At 39.5% G+C, this 19,684-nt stretch overlaps 1 protein-coding gene across 2 annotated transcripts in view; it reads right to left on the bottom strand.

Moving 5' to 3' along the window:
* CRYZL1 (crystallin zeta like 1) overlaps positions 1-19,684 on the bottom strand; it is a 951,914-nt gene that overhangs the window by 233,422 nt on the left and 698,808 nt on the right. For both annotated transcript variants that reach the window (XM_044072955.1, XM_044072954.1), the window contains one exon: positions 16,387-16,485. In XM_044072955.1, the coding sequence (XP_043928890.1) occupies positions 16,387-16,485 (99 nt within the window). The remainder of the gene's footprint in view (positions 1-16,386; positions 16,486-19,684) is intronic.

Genomic DNA, 19,684 nt, shown 5'->3' on the forward strand with positions numbered 1-19,684 from the left:
AACTTTGTTTATTCATCTTCAAATCAACCTACTCCCCTCAAAATTAAAGCTCACTCTACTAGAGCCGTTTCTACTTCTCTGGCACATGCGGCTCGCTTGCCTATAGATACCATTTGTGCTGCAGCTATCTGGGCCAAACCTCATACATTTATTACTCATTACAAAGTGGACAGGGCTTCCTTTGGTTCCACTGTTCTCAGGAATGTTCTCCGTGAGCCACCCGGGGTTTAGAGTGCTGGGGACACTAACCATGTGTAAGAACAAACGGCGAGATCGAACAACTTCACATAAAGAAGTTATGTTCTTACCATAACGCTCCATGTGAGTTGTTCATCTCGCCTTTGTTCTTACATTCCCGCCCTCCTTCCCCCCTCCATCTACTGAAGGAATAGGTACGACTCATGGCTGGTCGTCTTCTCATTGTTCCCTGTGACTTCCTGTGTCCATGTATGCGTGCGTAGTCAGACAGGTATAACATAGTTGCCTGTTTTTATATTTACCTTCTAGGTATATATGTGTATAGGTAAATTTGGTGCGTATGCATGTGTAGGCAGGTAGATATGTTGTTACCTGGTTTCTTTGCAAACTAGATCTGAGGGTTAGCAGCAGGGGATCATGGGATAGGGACTGTGCCTCGAGCTTCTCTTTGATGCAGAGCTTGGAATGTGGCCGACTCAGAGCCGAGGGTTTGGCTCCGAACCCATGTGTAAGAACAAAGGCGAGATGAACAACTCGCATGGAGCATTATGGTAAGAACATAACTTCTTTATTTATATATATATATATATATATATATATATATATATATATATATATATATATAAAACATAACTTATATATATATATATATATATATATATATATATAACATATATCAATTTTGGCATCATTTTGCCATTCTTTTAGCCATTATAGACAAACATTTTATAGTCATGGTTTAGAATCAAAATGGACCTATATGATGCTGGATCTGATGGGTCTTTACCATCTTTAGGTATTACAGCCACCACAGTTTTTTTTCCCCAAAATGTCAGTGCTTCTCCTCCTTTTTAAAACACTGTTAAAACAACCTTCCAGATCTTTATCACTTTCCTCCCTCTTAGGTTTGAAATTTCCACATGAATGCCATCTATTCCTGTGGACTTTGCTGTAGCTTAGTTATGCATCACCATTTTTATCCCATCTCCTCCTATCCTGTTAATAACTCATCTACCTCTAACTTTGGCGTATTCAATTCTTCCAATACATTTCCATTTGTACTTTTTATTTCCACATTCTCTACATTATATAGATTTTCATAAAATATCCAAAAATGTTCAATACCACTATAGGATCTCTGGTTATTTTGCTTGTTAAAGGCTCCATAAGCTTGGCAACTACCCTTTCTACTTTCTGTTGCCTGAGCCATTGTGCTGAAAGCTTTTGTGTTCTGGAGTTATCAAAAAACAGTTGTTTAACAGCAGTCTTTCAAAACATATACATATTATCCAGATAGTCCCTTGTTTTCTCTTTAGCACTCTGCAGTTGCATCTCTTCTTGTTCGGTGATTCTGTGAGATTCCCCCATTCTATAATACTATAATCTTTGACAGTCCCTCTAAATGATTCTTGTTACTTCTTAATCATATCATTTTCTTTTATTTCTGCCCTATTTTTAAACTCTATTTTCATTTTATCCCACTCCCTGGCTATATTTTCTGAAGACATTTTTATCTTCCCTAATAATGCCCGAGTAATCTCTACTACCCATTCCTTAAATTCCTCTCTGTTTAACAGATATGTGGGGAAGCACCACTGTAAGTTTTATTTCTTTACCCTGCATTTTTATTTTCGTTATTATCAGTGTGTGATCTGAAATAGTTATCAGATGTGTATTAAAATTTTCAATTAAGTGCAAATATTCCTGTGAAATATAATCTCCGTCTAGCCTAGCCCTGTTTTTGTATTTTGAGGAATAGGACATAAATTCTCTTCAAACTCCTACTACTGAATTCACATCTTCCATACCAAACATTTTCATAAATGTCTTAAAAAATACTATTTTCTCTTCTAGGACCCCAAGCTACATCCTCACTTTTGCAAATCAAATTCCAGTCCCCGACTCCAAGTAATATTCCTGGCAGAAGGCTTATTATTTCTCCCACAATTTTTTTAAGCTCCATTGTAGCAATTTTAGGTTGAATATAAATACATGTCAGTATAATTCTCCTCCTTTGACAGTAGTCCCTTACTACTACAAATCTACCATCATCTTTTTTTCCTCTTCTATCACTATTGGAGCTCCTCTAGCATTTAATACAATTATTCCCCTTTTCCTTTGTCCCTGATATTCCACTGAATAACCATCCTGAAATCTTTTCTTTATCAAATTCACTTTCTCATTTCTTTCCAAAAGTGTCTCCTTTAGCATACCTACTTGCACTCTATTTCTGAATATAGTTCACACCTCTTTCCTTTTTGTACACATCTGTGAGTCCATTCATGTTTACAGATAATATGGAAAGTATTGCCATTATAAGTTATTATTTCCACCTGTTATGTAGACAGTTTTTAATGCCTAGTTTCTTTTGTGCTACATGCATACAGTTGTTTCTTGTCATATCCATCTGAACCTATGTTACATCTTAGAAAACTTTTTAATGAAACCCCTCACAAAAAAAATCCTCAGATCACCTTCATAACCTATTAACCCAACACAAATACACAGAAAGCTATGTACAGCTCTGAATTATGAAGTTTAACACTAATAGGAACAATTGCTTCAGATTAACAGCTATACTCACAGGCTTTAACTGACCTATAAGGAAGACTATAATTGCTATGATGCATGGCACAACTTGTGCTTCTATTTACAAAGTGCAGTCTGTTCTGATTCTGTCTTACCTTTATTCCTCTCAGAGATGTAGAAAACTACTTTAATGCTTTCAGAAAACATTATATTTTAGCTGTTGAATGAAAAAATGTATTTTGTTTTACTGCTCTCTTACCAGATTGTCTCCATAAGAACATGACAACTAGATAACACAGTTGTATTCAGCTGTAACCTTCTCATGTTGCACTGTGAACATTTATTTGCTACATTCAATGTTTTTTTTAATTGCTTCCACTTAAAACTTGATGCTAGATCAAGCCAAGGGCCTTAATACAGTCATTCCCCTATGTAAAACTAAGAAAGTAAAAATTTTACTTGCATTATACTCTGTGTATTCTTTTACTACCCCTTTCAACTCAACAACCTACAATTAAACCTATCTTAAAAAAGCTTTGTTCAAGCTTGCTTCTCTTTTTATATTGCCATGCCTACATGTCTTAAAACTGAGAAAAAGAAACATAAGAAAAATTGCACTTGTTTACTTTAGTATCCCTATAACGCACAAAAATAAATTAACATTTAATATATAACAAGGAATATATGTCATGTTTTATAAAAATACTTAAAACCTGTGTTCCCTACAGTTACCTCTTTCCTTCATCTTCTTCTCTCCTTAACGTTCTTCCAAACATTGATGATATGAAGTAGGGCATGTGCTTTGTAGTCCCCTACGTGTTTAACAAAGTCAAAAAAGACTATTTCAAGCTTTTCTTGTTCTGCCATATTCCACAAATGTGACTGAAGCTTTGTAATCCCCAAATATAGTCATTATAGTCATTCATTTCCATGTTGCTGTTTTTTTCCTTTTGATCTCCATCTCCCAACTCCAGTCTCTGGTTCATTTCCAATGTACTCCTGGATCTTCTAGTTAACTCCTGTGCTTTTCTCTGTCTCTCAAGCATTTTCTTTTGGAACACTGGAAACCGTTTCACTGGCATAGTCTCTCTATTCAAAAACTCAAACAAAAAGCTAGGACTACTATACAACATCAAACCATATCTCAGTGAACATGCTATCAATAGCGCACACACACACACACACACACACACACACACACACACATACACACACACACACAGACACACAGACACACACACTGCTTTAATACCTAGCCTACTACATGCCTCATCAGTCCAGACAAATATTTGATTAAAATACCTTCATTAACTTGAACAATGCTGCAATAAAACAGCAAAGATGTCATGATTAAAATGGGAGAAGCTGATTCTTCCTATTAAACAAGACTGTAAGACTTCCTGATTTGCAGGGCTACTTTAAAGCTACATAATTGACACTTCTATATACAGCACAAGCAGATTGCAATAGATCAAAGATCAAAGTGGGGAATTATGATGTTGAAGCAAGGTGGAAGTATTTGTGATGCAGACAGATTAGGTTTCTGGAAGCAAGCCTTTAAGGAAAACAGAACTAACTACAAAATATATATGCATTTATATATAAAAGACTAAACCAGCGAGAGAATGAAGAAAGGATATTTTGCATCATACCTCTCAACCCAGAAACATCAAAAATCTGGATAAGGCCCATGAAAAATAGGTACAAATCTGTACACTGATTAACATATAATTTGCATACATAATTATGTAACCCCACCCAATCCAATGGGATTGTGGGATATCAACTTTCAAACGAAAATTGAAGGACAGACAACCAAAATATGGCACCACTGACCCCCTGCAGCCTTTCCAATGTCCCATTACCTGGCGATTTCACCCCATTTGCCATAAACACTAATGTGTGCATGCTGCTTTACTTCTACAATGATTATTTGGATTTTATTTTGACATCTGCTAAACAAAGCAATACTATCTCAATGAAAATATATTCAGCATTAAAACTTATCTGCCCTTGATACTCACCAGTCATTGAAATAGCATTGAAACCCACACCCCATCCAAAGAAAATGCATCTGGCAAGTGGTGGATAAAGATTACCCTTGGGCCATTTTCAAATCATTGGCCCCTTGCACACAAAACAAGAAACATATATGTGTTCTTTTCTTTGATACACCTTCCTGATTTTGTTAAGTTACATTCCTTGTATAATACAACACACTTGTTAGAGTGCATTTTAAATTTATTGTTTGAACATTTTTCCAGTAGGCTGCACTGTAGGCAATGAAACAAAATGCATGAACCAATAATGACAAAACTGCCCAATTCAGAACATTTCCATCATAAAAGTCTACTTCTACACCCACACTATAAATAGAATGACAGCAGTGTAAGCCATATCTTGCACAGCTTCTCGCACGTATTTTCAAATTCAATTTTTTTTTGGGGGGGGGGGGCAAAAGGTCAAAAACCAGGGACGCATTTTAAACATTGCTTGTTTAATTTTGGAAAGTTGCTAGAATAAAATGTTACCACCACCATACATGTCACTGTCAAGTCTTGAACCCAGGACCTTATGCACTACACTCAGAGCAACATACCACTTTGCCAAATCAGCAGTTTCCTAAAAATTAGGAAGACGAAACTTAATGGCTATCATTTAGTGAATTCAGTTCTCACTTCTCACTATAGCTCTCAACCTCTTAGCACAAAAATCCCGGACAAACAAAGCCAATAATGGGGGAATACAAATTCAGTTCTTACTTCTCACCATAGCTCTCAACTCTTAGAACAAAGAACCTGGACAAAGCTCACAAGTGGTGGTGGCTAGGGACTTACCAGGGACACATTTTAACCATTGCTTGTATAATTTTGGAAAGTTGCTAGAATAAAATGTTGTGTTACCACCATGCATTTCACTGGCAAGCTTGAACCCAGGACCCTATGCACTACAGTCAGAGTAAAATACCACTATGCCAAATCATCAGTTTCCTAAAAAATAGGAAGACTAACACTTAATGACTATCATTTAGTGAATTCAGTTCTCACTTCTCACCATAGCTCTCAACCTCTTAGCACAAAAGACCTGGACAAAGCCAATATGGGGGAATACAAATTCAGTTCTCACTCACCATATCTCTCAACTCTTAGCACAAACAACCTGAACAAACAAAGCCAATAATGGGGGAATACAAATTCTGTTCTCACTTCCCACCATAGCGCTTCTCAACTCTTAGCACAACAAATCTGGACAAAGCTCAGAAATGGTGGTGGCTAGGGACTTTAGGCTCTTTTTACAGGGTTTGATCCTGAAATATCTCTAGCCAACAGGTGTATTACATGGGTGGGACACACACACACACACACACACCTTACTCACTCTGTAAATAATATATGTCTGTGTTCACCCAGGCAGCATCTGAGTAAATAAGCAGCTTACTTCTCTGCAGTACATCTCCCAGTAAATCTCAACAGCCAGTTCAGACTCCAGTAAATCCATCCTCAGTCCTCCTCACATAAAAAATAAATCCTTCGCTGCGATACGTCTGCTTCAGAGTAAATAAGCAGCAGCTTTCACCCAGGCAGCTTCAGAGATTGACAGCAGCTACTTAAAATAAAACCATCCGTTCCCAGCTTCCAAGATCAACAGCCAGTCTAGACAGCAACTAATTCAAATAAAGCCATCCGTTCCTGCTCACAAAAGCAATTAAAACCAGCTGGAAACCCGGAAATACATGCGCCTCGAGCTCAACTCTGGCAGGCTGATAGCCCTGATGAGCTGACGTCATCGCACACGTGATGACGTCAGCTAAAGCATGAAAACAAAATGAAAATAATTGGAAAATAAAGAAAAAAATCGGAAATGAAGGGGTGCCACTCAGGAATCATGGCACCCCATTATTTGGACCCCAAAACTAGGTAAAAACAGAGTAGTTCGGGACAGCTGGGAGGTATGTTTTGCATATAGAAATACATACAACTAAGGTACAGATAACAGGTAACGGACTGCAGCAAGCAACTGCAGGAAACTAAAAACAGGAGCCATGCTACTGATCATATAAGTTGGAAAGGAAAATTGACAGAGTGGGAAGAAGCTAAGCAGGTGCTGTACCTGCAGTTCAAAAAATTCATTCCATATTAGGGAAGTGTTTGCATAGACAGACAGTGTGGGGGAGGAATTGAGTGGAAGAGCAACTCTGCTATGATGGAATCAAGAACAGAAGATAGTAATATGAAAAGGATAATTAAGACATAATGGTGTGTTTTAACACATTAAATTGTTACCATAAATGATGGTTCATCGCAGTAGGTTCATTTTGGTTTAAAATAATGGGAATGATCACCGTTTTCTGCCACTCTGCACTTTGGTGGAATGTAGTTACAGATCTCAGATGTAGACTGGGAGTTAGGCCAAACTCTGGAATGATTCTTATCTTTGATTCCATTTGAGAGTCTTTAGATTTATTAATTTGCGGCATCTACATGCAGATCTTTTGTTTACTGTTTTCTATCATGGCTGAGCTGACACTGAGGTGCTGTTCATTAGGGCCGTCCTAAATTCGCTTGAGAGCTGGACTTTCTACTCATGATAAGGTTGTTTGGAAGATGATTTACTAGCTTCAGTTCTGATTTCTGAATTTTAGTGTTTTGAAATCACTAAGTGAATGAAATTGTTAAATTTTCACATTTGTGTTTATGGTAACTTTGGAAGGCAAACTTTCAAATTCATATTCAATTTTGACATTATCTTCATACTATTTTATTGTGAGAATGAATATTTTGCAACCCATCGTACATTATCAAGGTCTTTTTAGGTAGGTCTTTTGCATTATTTTATTTTTACTTGTTTTATTTTAAGTTATGTGGTTTAATCTTTATTTTTCTAATAGCTGGTTTTTACTGTTTGGATTCATTTTATTACTTAGTTTTCTTATGTAAAGTGCATCAAGTCATATGACTATACTTATTTAAATGCAAACATTGTTTGATTTCATTTTTAGCTTGAAGAAACCATATGGCAAAAGGTTTTAATTGCAATTTTTAAGTTTTATCTTTTATTAAAGTTTGGTTCTCTTATCTGTCGTTCCAGAATTCAGTTTTCTTCTAATAAGTTTATTTTGTGGATTACTGGATTTACTGTGAGTTGAATGGTTCTTTTTCAGTACATTAAAATTAACGTGAAATATAAAAATAGGGTGGAAATAAGAGAGAGAGATGGTTAAGAAGCAACAAGAGTTATTTAGAGGGACTGACAAATGTTAAAGTATTGCAGAATATGGGGAATTTCACAAAACAAGAAGAGGAACAACTGCAGAGTGCTAAGCAGAAAAAAGGATTACCTCGATAATATGCAGGAGTTTAGAAAGACTGCTGTTAAGCAACTTTTTTTTTTTTTTTTTTTTAAATAAAAAAATATTTTTAATAATGCCAGAACTCAAAAACTTTCAGGGCAATGACTCAGGCAGCAGAAAGTAGAAAGGGTTGTCGCCAGACTTAGGGAACCTATAATAAGGAAGATAAGATATCCTGCAGAGGTATTAGAAATATTTCAGAAATTTTATGAAAGTCTGTATAAAACAGAGAAATATGGAGATTAAGAAAAGGTACAAATGAAAATGTTTATGGAAGAATTAAATGTGCCAAGGTTAGAGGCAGATGAGGCTCAATTACTTATAGTTAGTGTCGTTCGTCTGATCAGGATAAAACAGACGAACAGTTGTGGGTTCGGTTCAAGCAGCTTTATTATATACAAACACATCAGGACTGAGGCTTAGTAACTTAAACTGACTACTGCACTCATACATGTCAACAATCTGGCTGTTCTCTCAACATGTCACTGGTGCCTGCATGCGCACGCTATTTATATGCGCATGCCCTCACTTTGAAATTCTTCTTAAAGTTATAACACATGCTCTGTTCTACATCCTCCCTCTTTGAGAATTAAGGCATGCACTGAAAATGACAACATTCATTGACATACAATTGTAGAGAAATGATCCTTTGGCATGCAATTATACACAACTAATTCTTTGACATGCAGTCATACAGAACTAAACACAAATAAAACAATCATGTCCAGGTTGCTTTGTATTTTACACTAGGTCTAGAAATATGACCTGATCAAGTGACATAAAAATTAGAACTGGGCTTAGCAACAGTGACAGTCTTTAATGAATGTTCAACTTCAGGTATATCTGGCACATCATCAAGAATGGGAGTAGGTACGGAGACATGTCCTTCAACAGGAACATCGTCTGGGTTGCTCTGAGATCTAGAGTCTGTATCACAGGTACAATGCTGCGATATTGTTTCAGACACCAGAAGAAGATGCCTGTGATTTCTTCTGTATTCTATACCCTCAGATTCCACTAAGCAGGATCTCGGCTTGGCAAATATGCCTTTCACTTGACCAATTTGATCAAAATCTTTCACTGTTTGCATCCTTACTATCTCTCTCCTTCTTTCGATGGCCAAAGAAATATGTTCATTTTATCATAGCTGGACTTCTGAAAGGATACTTTTTAAATAGTTGGGCTTTGATTGCTATGGTGTTTTTAGCATTAGGCCCCAACAAACTGGAACTAATAGGCAAGTTTGTTCTGTTTTGCCTAAATAAAAGTCTCTGAGCCAAGTAAGTTGTCACGGGGTATATTTCTGAGATTAAGCAAATTCAAGAAGATATTGGTATTGTCACTGTTTGACCTTTCTACTAATTGCTTTGCACTTTGTACTGCACGCTCAGCCAGGTCATTTGACTGTGGATATTCTGGACTGCTAGTAGTATGGATAAAGTCCCACTCTTTTACAAATTTCTGAAATAACTGACTGGTAAACTGGGTAGCATTGTCATAAATAACTGTGTGGACTATCATGGACAGAGAAATGACGTTTCAACTTAGTAATAACAGTACTGGATGTTAGGTTAGGTAGCAGATCAATTTCAAACCAGTTTGAATAAGAGTCTACCAACACCAAGTAATTCTGATTGTTCCACTCCAAAACGTCAGTGGCTACTGTTGACCAAGGAAGTTCAGAAATATGGCTTAGCTGAAGTGGCTCTTTTTGCAAATGTGGTTTAGTACTATTGCATACTGAACAAGAAGAAAGCACTTTATCAAAGTCTTTCAACAGAAAAGGCCAAAATACTAGTCCTCTCGCCTTCTTTTTGCAGTACCCTGTGCTTGTGCAGTTACACACAGTCAGGCTTGGAGACAAGCAGGTAAGTCTGATAGCCTGGGGGAGACCCAGACAGACTGCATACTTGCAGCCAGGACTGGTGAGGTGGTTACTTCAGGGTGGGAGCTACCCTGTAGCAGTGAGACTGAAGGTGAGCCACAGCTGCTTGGGGGTATTGAAGGTCCCTTGGACAGAGTGAATGCAAAGGTAGAGGTGCGTAGTAGTACCCAGACTGACAGTGCGGCACCACTATCAGAGGATGCCAGACTTCCTGTGGAAGGGGAGTTGGGAAGGGTTACAAGGAGACAGTTGAGACAGGCTCAGCTCTCAGACCCTACATTGCAAGGCCTGAGGCAGATAGCTAGGGAGGCACCTGATTCTCAAGGAAAGGGGGAATCTGTATACTGGGGCAAAGGGTTACTATACAGAGAGTGGACCCCTGGGGGAGGGCTAGAAGGGTAAGAGAGTACAGCAGTTGGTAGTGCCTAGAGCCTACCATCTGGCGCTTCTAGCCATAACCCATGATATTCCCCTTTGCAGGTCATATGGACATAAAACGTACAAAGAGGCTTATTATGCAGAACTTCTATTGGCCTAGAATTTTCAGAGATGCAACAGGGGAAAGCAGGACCTGTGAGCAGTGCCAAAAGGTAGGCAAGGCAGGAGACAAGGTGAAAGCTCCTTTGATGCCTTTGCCTGTGACTGAGGAGCCATTTCAGAGGGTAGCTATGGATATTTTGGGTCCTCCGAGTACCCCAAGTTCGACAGGGAAAATGTATATCCTAGTGGTAGTGGATTATGCTACACAATACCCTGAGGTTGTGGCTTTGTCCTCCATTGAGGCAGAGAAGGTGGCAAATGCTTTGTTAGAGATTTTCAGCAGGGTAGGCTTCCCAAAAGAAATACTGACTGACAGAGGTGCCAGTTTCATGTCAGGCCTGCTGGCTTGTCTGTGGAAGTCCTGTGGGGTGAAGCACTTGAAAACCACCCCCTATTATCCCCAGACTAAAGGTCTTGTTGAGAGGTTAAATTCTACAATCAAGTCCATGCTACAGGCATTTGCAGATCAGTTTAAGAGGGAGTGGGACAAATATTTGCCCCACCTGTTTGTTTACAGAGAGGTTCCTCAGGAATCCACAAGAGTTTCACCCTTTGAGTTGCTGTATGGGCATAGGGTGAGGGGACCTCTAGATTTCATTTGAGATGAGTGGGAAGGTGAGTGCGAGTTTCACAAGGAGTCTCTTGGTGGCATACGTCCTAAACCTCAGGACAAGGCTCAGGGAACTCATGGGCTTGGCCCAGGAGAACCTGGCAGAAGCCCAACAACAGAAAAGGTGTGGTATGACAGGAATGCCCGAGCTAGAGGGTATGCTGTGGGGCAGCAGGTAATGGTTCTCATTCTTGTCAGATACAACAAGCTGCAAGCAGCTTGAGAGGGACCTTACAAGGTGGTAAGAAAGGTAAGTGATGTTAACTACGTGGTGGTACTGCTAGGTAGACGGCAGGGGCACAAATTGTACCATGTTAACATGATGAAACCTTACCATGATAGGGAAGGCCCTTGTGCTGAGCATTTGCAGTGGATTGCAGGAGGTGTCTGAAGGAGATCTGGGGATTGATCTCAGTGAGGCTCATGCTGAAATCTCAGTGGAAGGGGTAGCAATGTCCCAGCAGCTATTTCCTACCCAGGTTCAAGAAATCTGAGCAGTGTTGCAGGAATTTGGGGACATGATCACTGGGAAACCAGGATGTACTCACCTGGGGCAGCACTAGGAGGACACAGGGCCCCTAAGGCCTATTAGGCAGGCCCCTTATAGAGTGCCCAAGAGAGTCAAACAGACTCTGAGGGAGGAGGTACAGGAGATGTTGAAACTAGGGGTGATTCAAAAGTCCAACAGTCCCTGGGCCTCAGTGGTGCTGGTGCCAAAGAAGGTTGGCAGTGCCAGGTTCTGTGTGGACTACAGGAAATAAAATAGTCACAGAGTCGGATGCTTACCCCATGCCTAGGACAGATGAGGTCCTAGAGCAGCTGGGTGGGGCTAAATATCTTACAACCATTGATGTTATCAAGGGTTACTGGCAGGTGCCCTTGACTCCCAGTGCTAGACAGAATTCAGCCTTTATGACTCCTTTTGGCTTGTATGAGTTCACAAATATGCCCTTTGGGATGAAGAATGCCCCAGTGACTTTTCAGAGGCTGGTAGATCATATCCTAGCAGGAGTAGGAGGGTGTGCCCTTGCTTACCTAGATGATATTGCCATCTAAAGCCATTCCTGGCCAGAGCACCTTCAGCATGTCAGGGAGGTGCTGGGCAGACTACTGAGGGCAGGGTTGACCATTAAGCTGAGCAAATGTCAGGTGGGTATGGCAGACATCTCCTAACTAGGACATAGAGTGGGGAGTGGTAAGATAAGGCCAGAACCTGCCAAAGTGGAAGCCATTCAGGCATGGCCTGCATCCGTTACCAAAAAGTAGGTGAGGGCATTTTTAGGGGCAACAGGGTACTACAGAAAGTTCGTCCCCAGTTATAGTACCATAGCTGCTCCCCTCACAGACCTGACAAGGAAGAATAGGCCAGATAAGGTAGTGTAGACCCCAGCATGTGAGCAGTCATTCCAGATGCTTAACGAAGCTTTGGGAGGACCCCCTGTGTTGGCCAGTCCAGATTACAGCAAATAATTTGTTGTGCAGGTGGATGCTTTGAACCATGGGGTGGGGGCTGTACTTAGCCAGATTTCTTCAGAGGGCAAGCGCACCCAGTGGTTTATCTCAGTCGTAGGCTCCAACCCAGGGAGGAATGCTATGCAGCTGTAGAAAAGGAATGTCTAGCCATAGTGTGGGCACTGCAGAAACTTCAGCCTTATCTGTATGGAAGGAAATTCACTGTTATGACAGATCACAACCCCCTAACATGGTTAAACAGAGCCAGCCAGCAAAATGCCAAGTTGCTAAGGTGGAGCCTGGGGTTGCGGGCATATGATATGTCAGTACAGCACCACAGTTAGATTAGCAATGCCAATACAGATGGGCTCTCAAGACAGGAAATGGGGTAAGGTATACTCAGATAGACCTATCCCTCTCAAGCAGCGTTTCTCAAGGGTCCCTTGAAAAACTAGCTTGAGTTCTCCGGGGGGGGGGGGGTATGAAGGCTGGCAGCCTAGCCAGATATAATTTTATACATAATTCTGTCGTTTGTACATATTAATATAAGCCACAGTGTTGTCTCTTAAATGTGAAAAAGACTGCTGTTAGATATGGAACTGCAAAAAATGCAACAGTGCACTCTGCTGGCAGAAAGCTGACCAAGTAAAACATGTTGTGACCCTTTGATCTGAACACGGTGCCAAAATGTCTAAATGAAGACATTCTTTCTATTGTTTTAACCAAGAGTTAAATTGCTAGATTTAAACACACAAATGTATTTTTATTGCTCTGCTTCCTGACCAGCTGCAAGATAAACAAAAGGAGATGTTAAGAATGTAAATGTAGTTTCTGTTAGCCTGGGAACCCAGGGAAGTGTGAAGAAGGATGTAATGTGAACCAGGAATGTGATTTTAAAAACAGTGAGAATCAGAGTGCATTAAGCATTTTTGTCTTGACCATCCAACTCATCAGCACTCTTCCTGTGTTCTATATGTAAGTTTATCTTAGACTTCTGTTTTCTTTTAGTCTAATCTCTAATCTTTCTAGTTTCTATTTCTAAGCATTTTTCTATGATGTCAGAAGTGTACTACTGAATTATTTTAAGTATTTCTCTGTGATCTCTGAATTCTTGACTAGCACGGTGTAGTAAAAGGTATTGTCTTGTGTTTTGACTATATGTTATTAAACATTTTTAAACCCTTTCAACTGTGACTGTTTTGTGTAGAGATAAGTTAAGCTCTAAGAGTACATTGCATGTATATAGTGATCCTGTACCAAGTCACTCTAATAAGCCTTGACTGTTTAGTTATACTACCAATTGGATAATAATATTGCACAGTAATAACTGGACACTCTTTTAATGGCCTTTGGGTAGCTTATAAATATGAGCTGGGTGGTGTCAGTGATTTCTACTGTTTAGTATGGGCAAAAGGGGCACAGCTGGAGAACCTGTGCCAGCTTTTCCCAGGAGTGTCTGTGTGGTTGTATAAACTTCTCAAAGTGTGTGTGTGTGTGTGTGTGTGTGTGTGTGTGTGTGTGTGTGTGTGTGCGCGTGTGTATGTGTGTGTGTCAGCTACTTGGGCAGGGACATGAAGCACTGGCTGGACAGAGAGGGTGCTGGAGGTTTTAGCTTGACCGCTAGGCTGAGATCTGGACCCTATAGCTGTGCCAGTGGGGAGTCTTATTGGGGACCTGGAGAGCAAGGGAGCGACCAGCCCTGGACAGACTGTGATCTCTGTGTGCTCTTAAAAGAAACTGCACTTTACTGTGTGTATTTGTTATCCTTTCCTCCTATATGAGATGCCCCTCACTGGTGTTAGTGGTGAGGAATGAGGCTCCTTGATTGCTGGGCCAGGGCACGGGCGTCACAGTCTCTCTAAATAATTATTACTTCTTAACCAAATTTCCCTTTCCATTTCTTTTAAGTCTACCCTATTTTTAAACTCCACTTTCATTTCATTAGACTCACTAGCTATAACATTTGGAGTACTTTTTATCGTTCCTAATATGTCCTTGATACTTTCCACTACCCATTCCTTAAATTCATCTATTTTAACAAGAAGGCAGGGAAGAGCCAGTGTCTCATCTGTACTTCATTATTGTGCATTTTTATCTTGGTAATTATTAGCACATGATCTAAAACAGTTATTTGATGTGTTAAAGTTCTCAATTAAATGTACATGCTCCTGTAAAATACAATTTCTGTCAAGCCCAGTTATTGTTCCAATTACTGAATTCATGTCTTTCACACCAAACAGTTTCATAAACATCCTCAGAAATCGACACTCTTTTGTAATATTTTCCCTTTCAAGTCCATACCTATAAGTAATATTCCCGGCTGAAAACTGATTTTTTTTTTCTCCAAATTTTTTTTAAAGCTTCAAAATAGCAATTTTAGATGGAATATAAATACCTGCCAGCATAATCCACATCCTTTGCCAGTAGAACCTTACTACTAAAATCTATTATCTTTTGTTCAGTCTATTATCACTACTGAAGCTCCTCTAGAAATATAAGTTCTCCTCTTTTCCTTTGTCCTCGACACTCTGGAGGATATCGTTTATCAAATTCAAATGGTCAGTTCCTTCCAAATATGTCTCTTCCAGCATTACATTTTGCACTTTGCATTTCCTAATGCAATTCAGTATTCTTTCCCTTTTGTCTCAATCTGTGACACTATTCACATTCCAAGAAAATATAAGATTATGGGAATTCACCCCATTGCAAGAACTGTTCCATGATTATTAGACTAGTATGGAGCAGAGAGAGTGCACACATTTTGAAATGTGTATTTCCAGTTTTTGTGATACATGCACTCATTAATATTTGTCAACTTAAACCTTTAAGCATTTTTTTTATCAACATTGAAACCTATGTCACATTTTACAAGATTTTTTTGTTTTAATAAAAACCCTCAAACAAAATCTCTAACACCCCCAGAATACCCCCACAACCAGTTAAATTAGTACAAACACACAACTATGTACATCTTTGAATAATGAAGTTTAACCCTCAACAGGAACATATGTGCCACATATCCACTACACAGGCCTTAATTAACCTCAAATTGAGATTATCCATGCTACAACACTATCTGTGCCTCAGCCAGTCTTTTCTTCATTTTTACCTCTATTTGCAGTTTTATCAGCTCATCTGAAAATCTGTTTGAAGCTTCTTCCATTTTTTTCCAACCTTTTGTTATTTGCATCAATATATTCTTCAGTGTTTCATTTATTTTAATCAGCTTTGAGCACATTTGACTTATTTTTCCACTAGATTACTGGAAGCCATGTCTTGCACCAAAACTGCAGCTTGAACTGCTCTTTGATAAACACTGCAGGATTCTCCTACTCAGTATTTTCTCTTCACTTTTTTCTACTTGACTTTCTTTCAGGCATTCTTAGTTTCTTCTTTGCAGGCATCCAGGCAGTGTACTTACTAGCTAGTAACTGAACTTCACTCAAGCCTACAATATCAACGGTTATCTTTCAGTTTCTGTTTTCACACAGAGCAAATGTAATGCTGTTGATCAGTGTGCAGCCATCTTGGAAGCCCCCAAGTCCCAGATTTTGGAAATAGTAACTAAAGTCTTTTTTTTTTTTTTTTTTTTAATCTAGTCACTAAGTCTAGAAGGTCAAGTCCTACACTCAGGACATTTACTCTAATAAGAATTCCAGTCTTTTGAAGAAAAACACAAAGGAAACTTTTTGAAAATACGTACATAAAATATCTACTGAATGCAGCTAGAATTCATTGATTTATGGACATGCAGTTTATGGACACAAAGACAGAATATAGATAAAAATGAGTAAAGATAAACTTAGAACTGGAACTACAAACCTCCAGAATCTATGATAATATCCACTCCAAGGCCACCTGTTTCTTCCATGCAGTTTTCTACAAGGTTGGCTTTTCCACTTGACAGATTTACCACACGAGCTACAGAAAGGGCACAATATTAGCAACAACGTTGACCTTTACAATTCTACTCAATGATCAGAAAATAAAACAGTAAAAATATATGCATACGTTCCAAACACAAAGATGAACAGTAAGAAACAATCAAATATGTTTACCTTCTGTGTGGCATGAATTCAAGCTACAAGCTTATGCTTTTTTCTGTGTTAACTAAACACAAGGAAATTAAGTTTAACACTCAATCAATGCTTTGTGAGTGGATGCAACAGGAGTAATACCGTGTTAAGATGTAGTGGGAAAAGAATTATGCAGCACCTCAGAAATTACAGGTGAAGTACAGCCTTGCAGCTGCAAACCACTCAGGCATGATGGAGAATAGCAGAACTATACATATTCTTTTTTTTAAAATAGGAAACTCTTGCACATCAAACTGAATAAATGACAACATTGCTCACACTAACAGGCTTGCCGAGATAAAAGATCAAATTTTCACTCTTCTCATTCACCTCATTTTTACATAAATGTATCTCTACAAATAGGAAACATTCCATGAATCTAACTCTAGCATACAACATAATGCCCATCAAATGTAGTATCAAATGGACAAATACAAAATGCATTTTTGGAGATAAACACAGAAGATGACCTCAAACGCCAACAACCAGTACACTACCATGCATAAGTAATTCTTATATGCTTACATTATCAAATGAAAAAAGATCTTGGGATGATAATTAACCTTAATAGTTTTTCTAACGCCTGTATTAACTTTACACATTGCACAATGACATGGATAAAAAAGTTATGTACTTCCATGTGAGCTGTTCATCTCACCTTCATTCTTACAGATGGGTTCGGAGCCGATCCTCAACTCCGAGTTAGCCTACTATAAAAAGCTCAAGGTCTTCAGATAGTTTGAGGCCAACTCCCTATCCCATGATGCACCTAGAGTTACCTCACATCTTGCTTGCTGCACATAATAATACCATATGTCATTCTATCACTCCATAAGAGAAAGCTATAGAAGGGATGAGTAACCTGGAAGAATCCAGCATCTCGGTCTTCGAAAAACCCTGGAGGGTTTAGGAGGGTGGGAAGTAAGAATGAAGGCGAGATGAACAACTCACATGGAATGTTTTGGTAAGTACAAAACTTCTTTATGTGAAGTTGTTCTATCTCACCGCTCATTCTTACAGATGGGTAGCATCCCAAGCATCATGTATCTCGGGTGGCTCACGGGAGTATGTTTTTCAGGACAGTAGACTCAAAGGAGGCCCTGTCAACTTTGTAATGAGTGATAAAGGTATGAGGTCTTGACCAAGTGGCTGCTGCACAAATGTTATCTATAGGAAGTCTGGCAGAAAAAGCAGAGGATGTAGAAATTGCTCTGGTAGAGTGAGCCTTGATTTTATGTTGTAAGGGCATATTAACAGCTGAGTAAGCAAATGTGATACAATCAGATAACCACTTACGAGTTGTTTTGGCCACTGGCATACCTTTCCTGGAGTCTGAAAAAGAAACGAAAAACTGTTCAGATTTCCTAAAATCTTTTGTTCTATCCAAGTAAAATCTGATCTGTCTATGAACATCAGGCTTGTGCAGCATATATTCTAAATTGTTGGAGTGATTGGAGAAGAATACTGGCAAATCAATAATTTGATTAAGCTTCAGTACAAACTTTAGGCAAAAAGGAAGGGTTAGTTCAAAATGAGAATCTGTCAGCACAGAAAATCAAATAAGTTGGCTTAATGGACAAGGCTTGAAGCTCTGACACTCTGTGGGCAGAAGTGTTAGTTTCTAAAAAGATAGTTTTCCATGACAAAAATTTGATGTCACATAAGGAAGCTGGTTCGAATGGGGGGAGAATAATGCGACAAAGCATAAAATTTAGATTCCATGGGGTATAGGGAGATTTCACAGGTGGTCTGAGATAAAAGGTCCCTTTCAGAAAGGCTCTGGATAGTTTGTGTGACATAATGTTCAAACCTTCAAATCCAAGGTGAAAATTAGAAATGGCAGCAAGTTGAACACTAACTGTTGCTGCTGCTGCTGCTCCTTTGTTGAAGATCATGGTAAAGAACTCTAGTATAGGGGCCATAGGGGCTAGGTAGGGATCAATATTGTTTTGAGAGGCCCATATAGAACATTTTTCCCATTTGCCAAGATATAGCTTCTTCGTAGAGGATTTATGAGAGGATATAAGATTTTGCTTTGTCTCATTAGAAAGGTTATGGAACCTGGCTATGATGGGAACTGGAGCAGCCAAGCTGTCAGCTTCAGGGACTGAAGAGAGGGATGAAGTTCCCCTGACAAGTGAGTGAGAAGATCTGGAACTGGGTCCAGAATCCAGGGGTCTTCCAAAAGATGAAGTTGAAGGAAGGGGAACCAAATCTGACAAGGCCAAATGAGGGGCTATTAGAATGATGGTCCTTCCCAGGGCTTTTGCTTTCTGTAGTACCTTGGGTATCAACGGGATTGGTGGGAACGCACAGAGGAGACCTGGAGGCCAATCGTGTACGAGTGCATCCCTTGGGGCTACTTCTGGAGGGGGAATCTGGGCAAAGTAGCTTCTGCATTTCGTGTTAATGTGGCTGGTGAAAAGGTCGCAGCAAGGTTGGTCCCACCTGTGGAATATCCTGTCCACTATTTCTTTCTTGAGGGACCACTCGTGAGACAACAAAATTGCTCTGCTCAGCTTGTCTGCTATCACTTTGGATTTCCCCGGGATGTGCTTTGCTAACAGAAGCCACTGGCTGCATACAGCCCACTGCCATACTTTTAGGGTCTTGCGACAAAAGGGGAAGGACCTGGTTCCTCCTTGTTTGTTCAAGTACCAGACCACTGACATGTTGTCTGTCTCAATCGCAATTGTACTCAGAGGAAGAGAGTCCTGGAAGTATTGCAATGATAAAAGCACTGCTCTCATCTCTAGGACATTGATATGCAGATGTGTCTCTTGATCGGTCCATGTGCCTTGGGCTGTTCTTCCCTGAAAATCCCCCCCCACCATATCAGGGAAGCATCCGTGGTCACTGTGGCCGCTGGTGGGGGTAGAACAAAAGGACAATCTATCGTGACATGAAGAGAAGTCAACCACCACTGAAGATCCTTTTTTGCATGTGTTTGTGATCATTATGAGATGAGACATTGGGAGCTCTTGGTAAGACCATTGAGTGAAAAACAGCCATTGCAGAATCCGCATGTGCATGCGACCCAGCGG

The sequence above is a fragment of the Protopterus annectens genome, chromosome 5.part1, assembly GCF_019279795.1.
Source record: "Protopterus annectens isolate FY-2018-M chromosome 5.part1, PAN1.0, whole genome shotgun sequence".
NCBI classification, from domain to species: Eukaryota; Metazoa; Chordata; order Ceratodontiformes; family Protopteridae; genus Protopterus; species Protopterus annectens.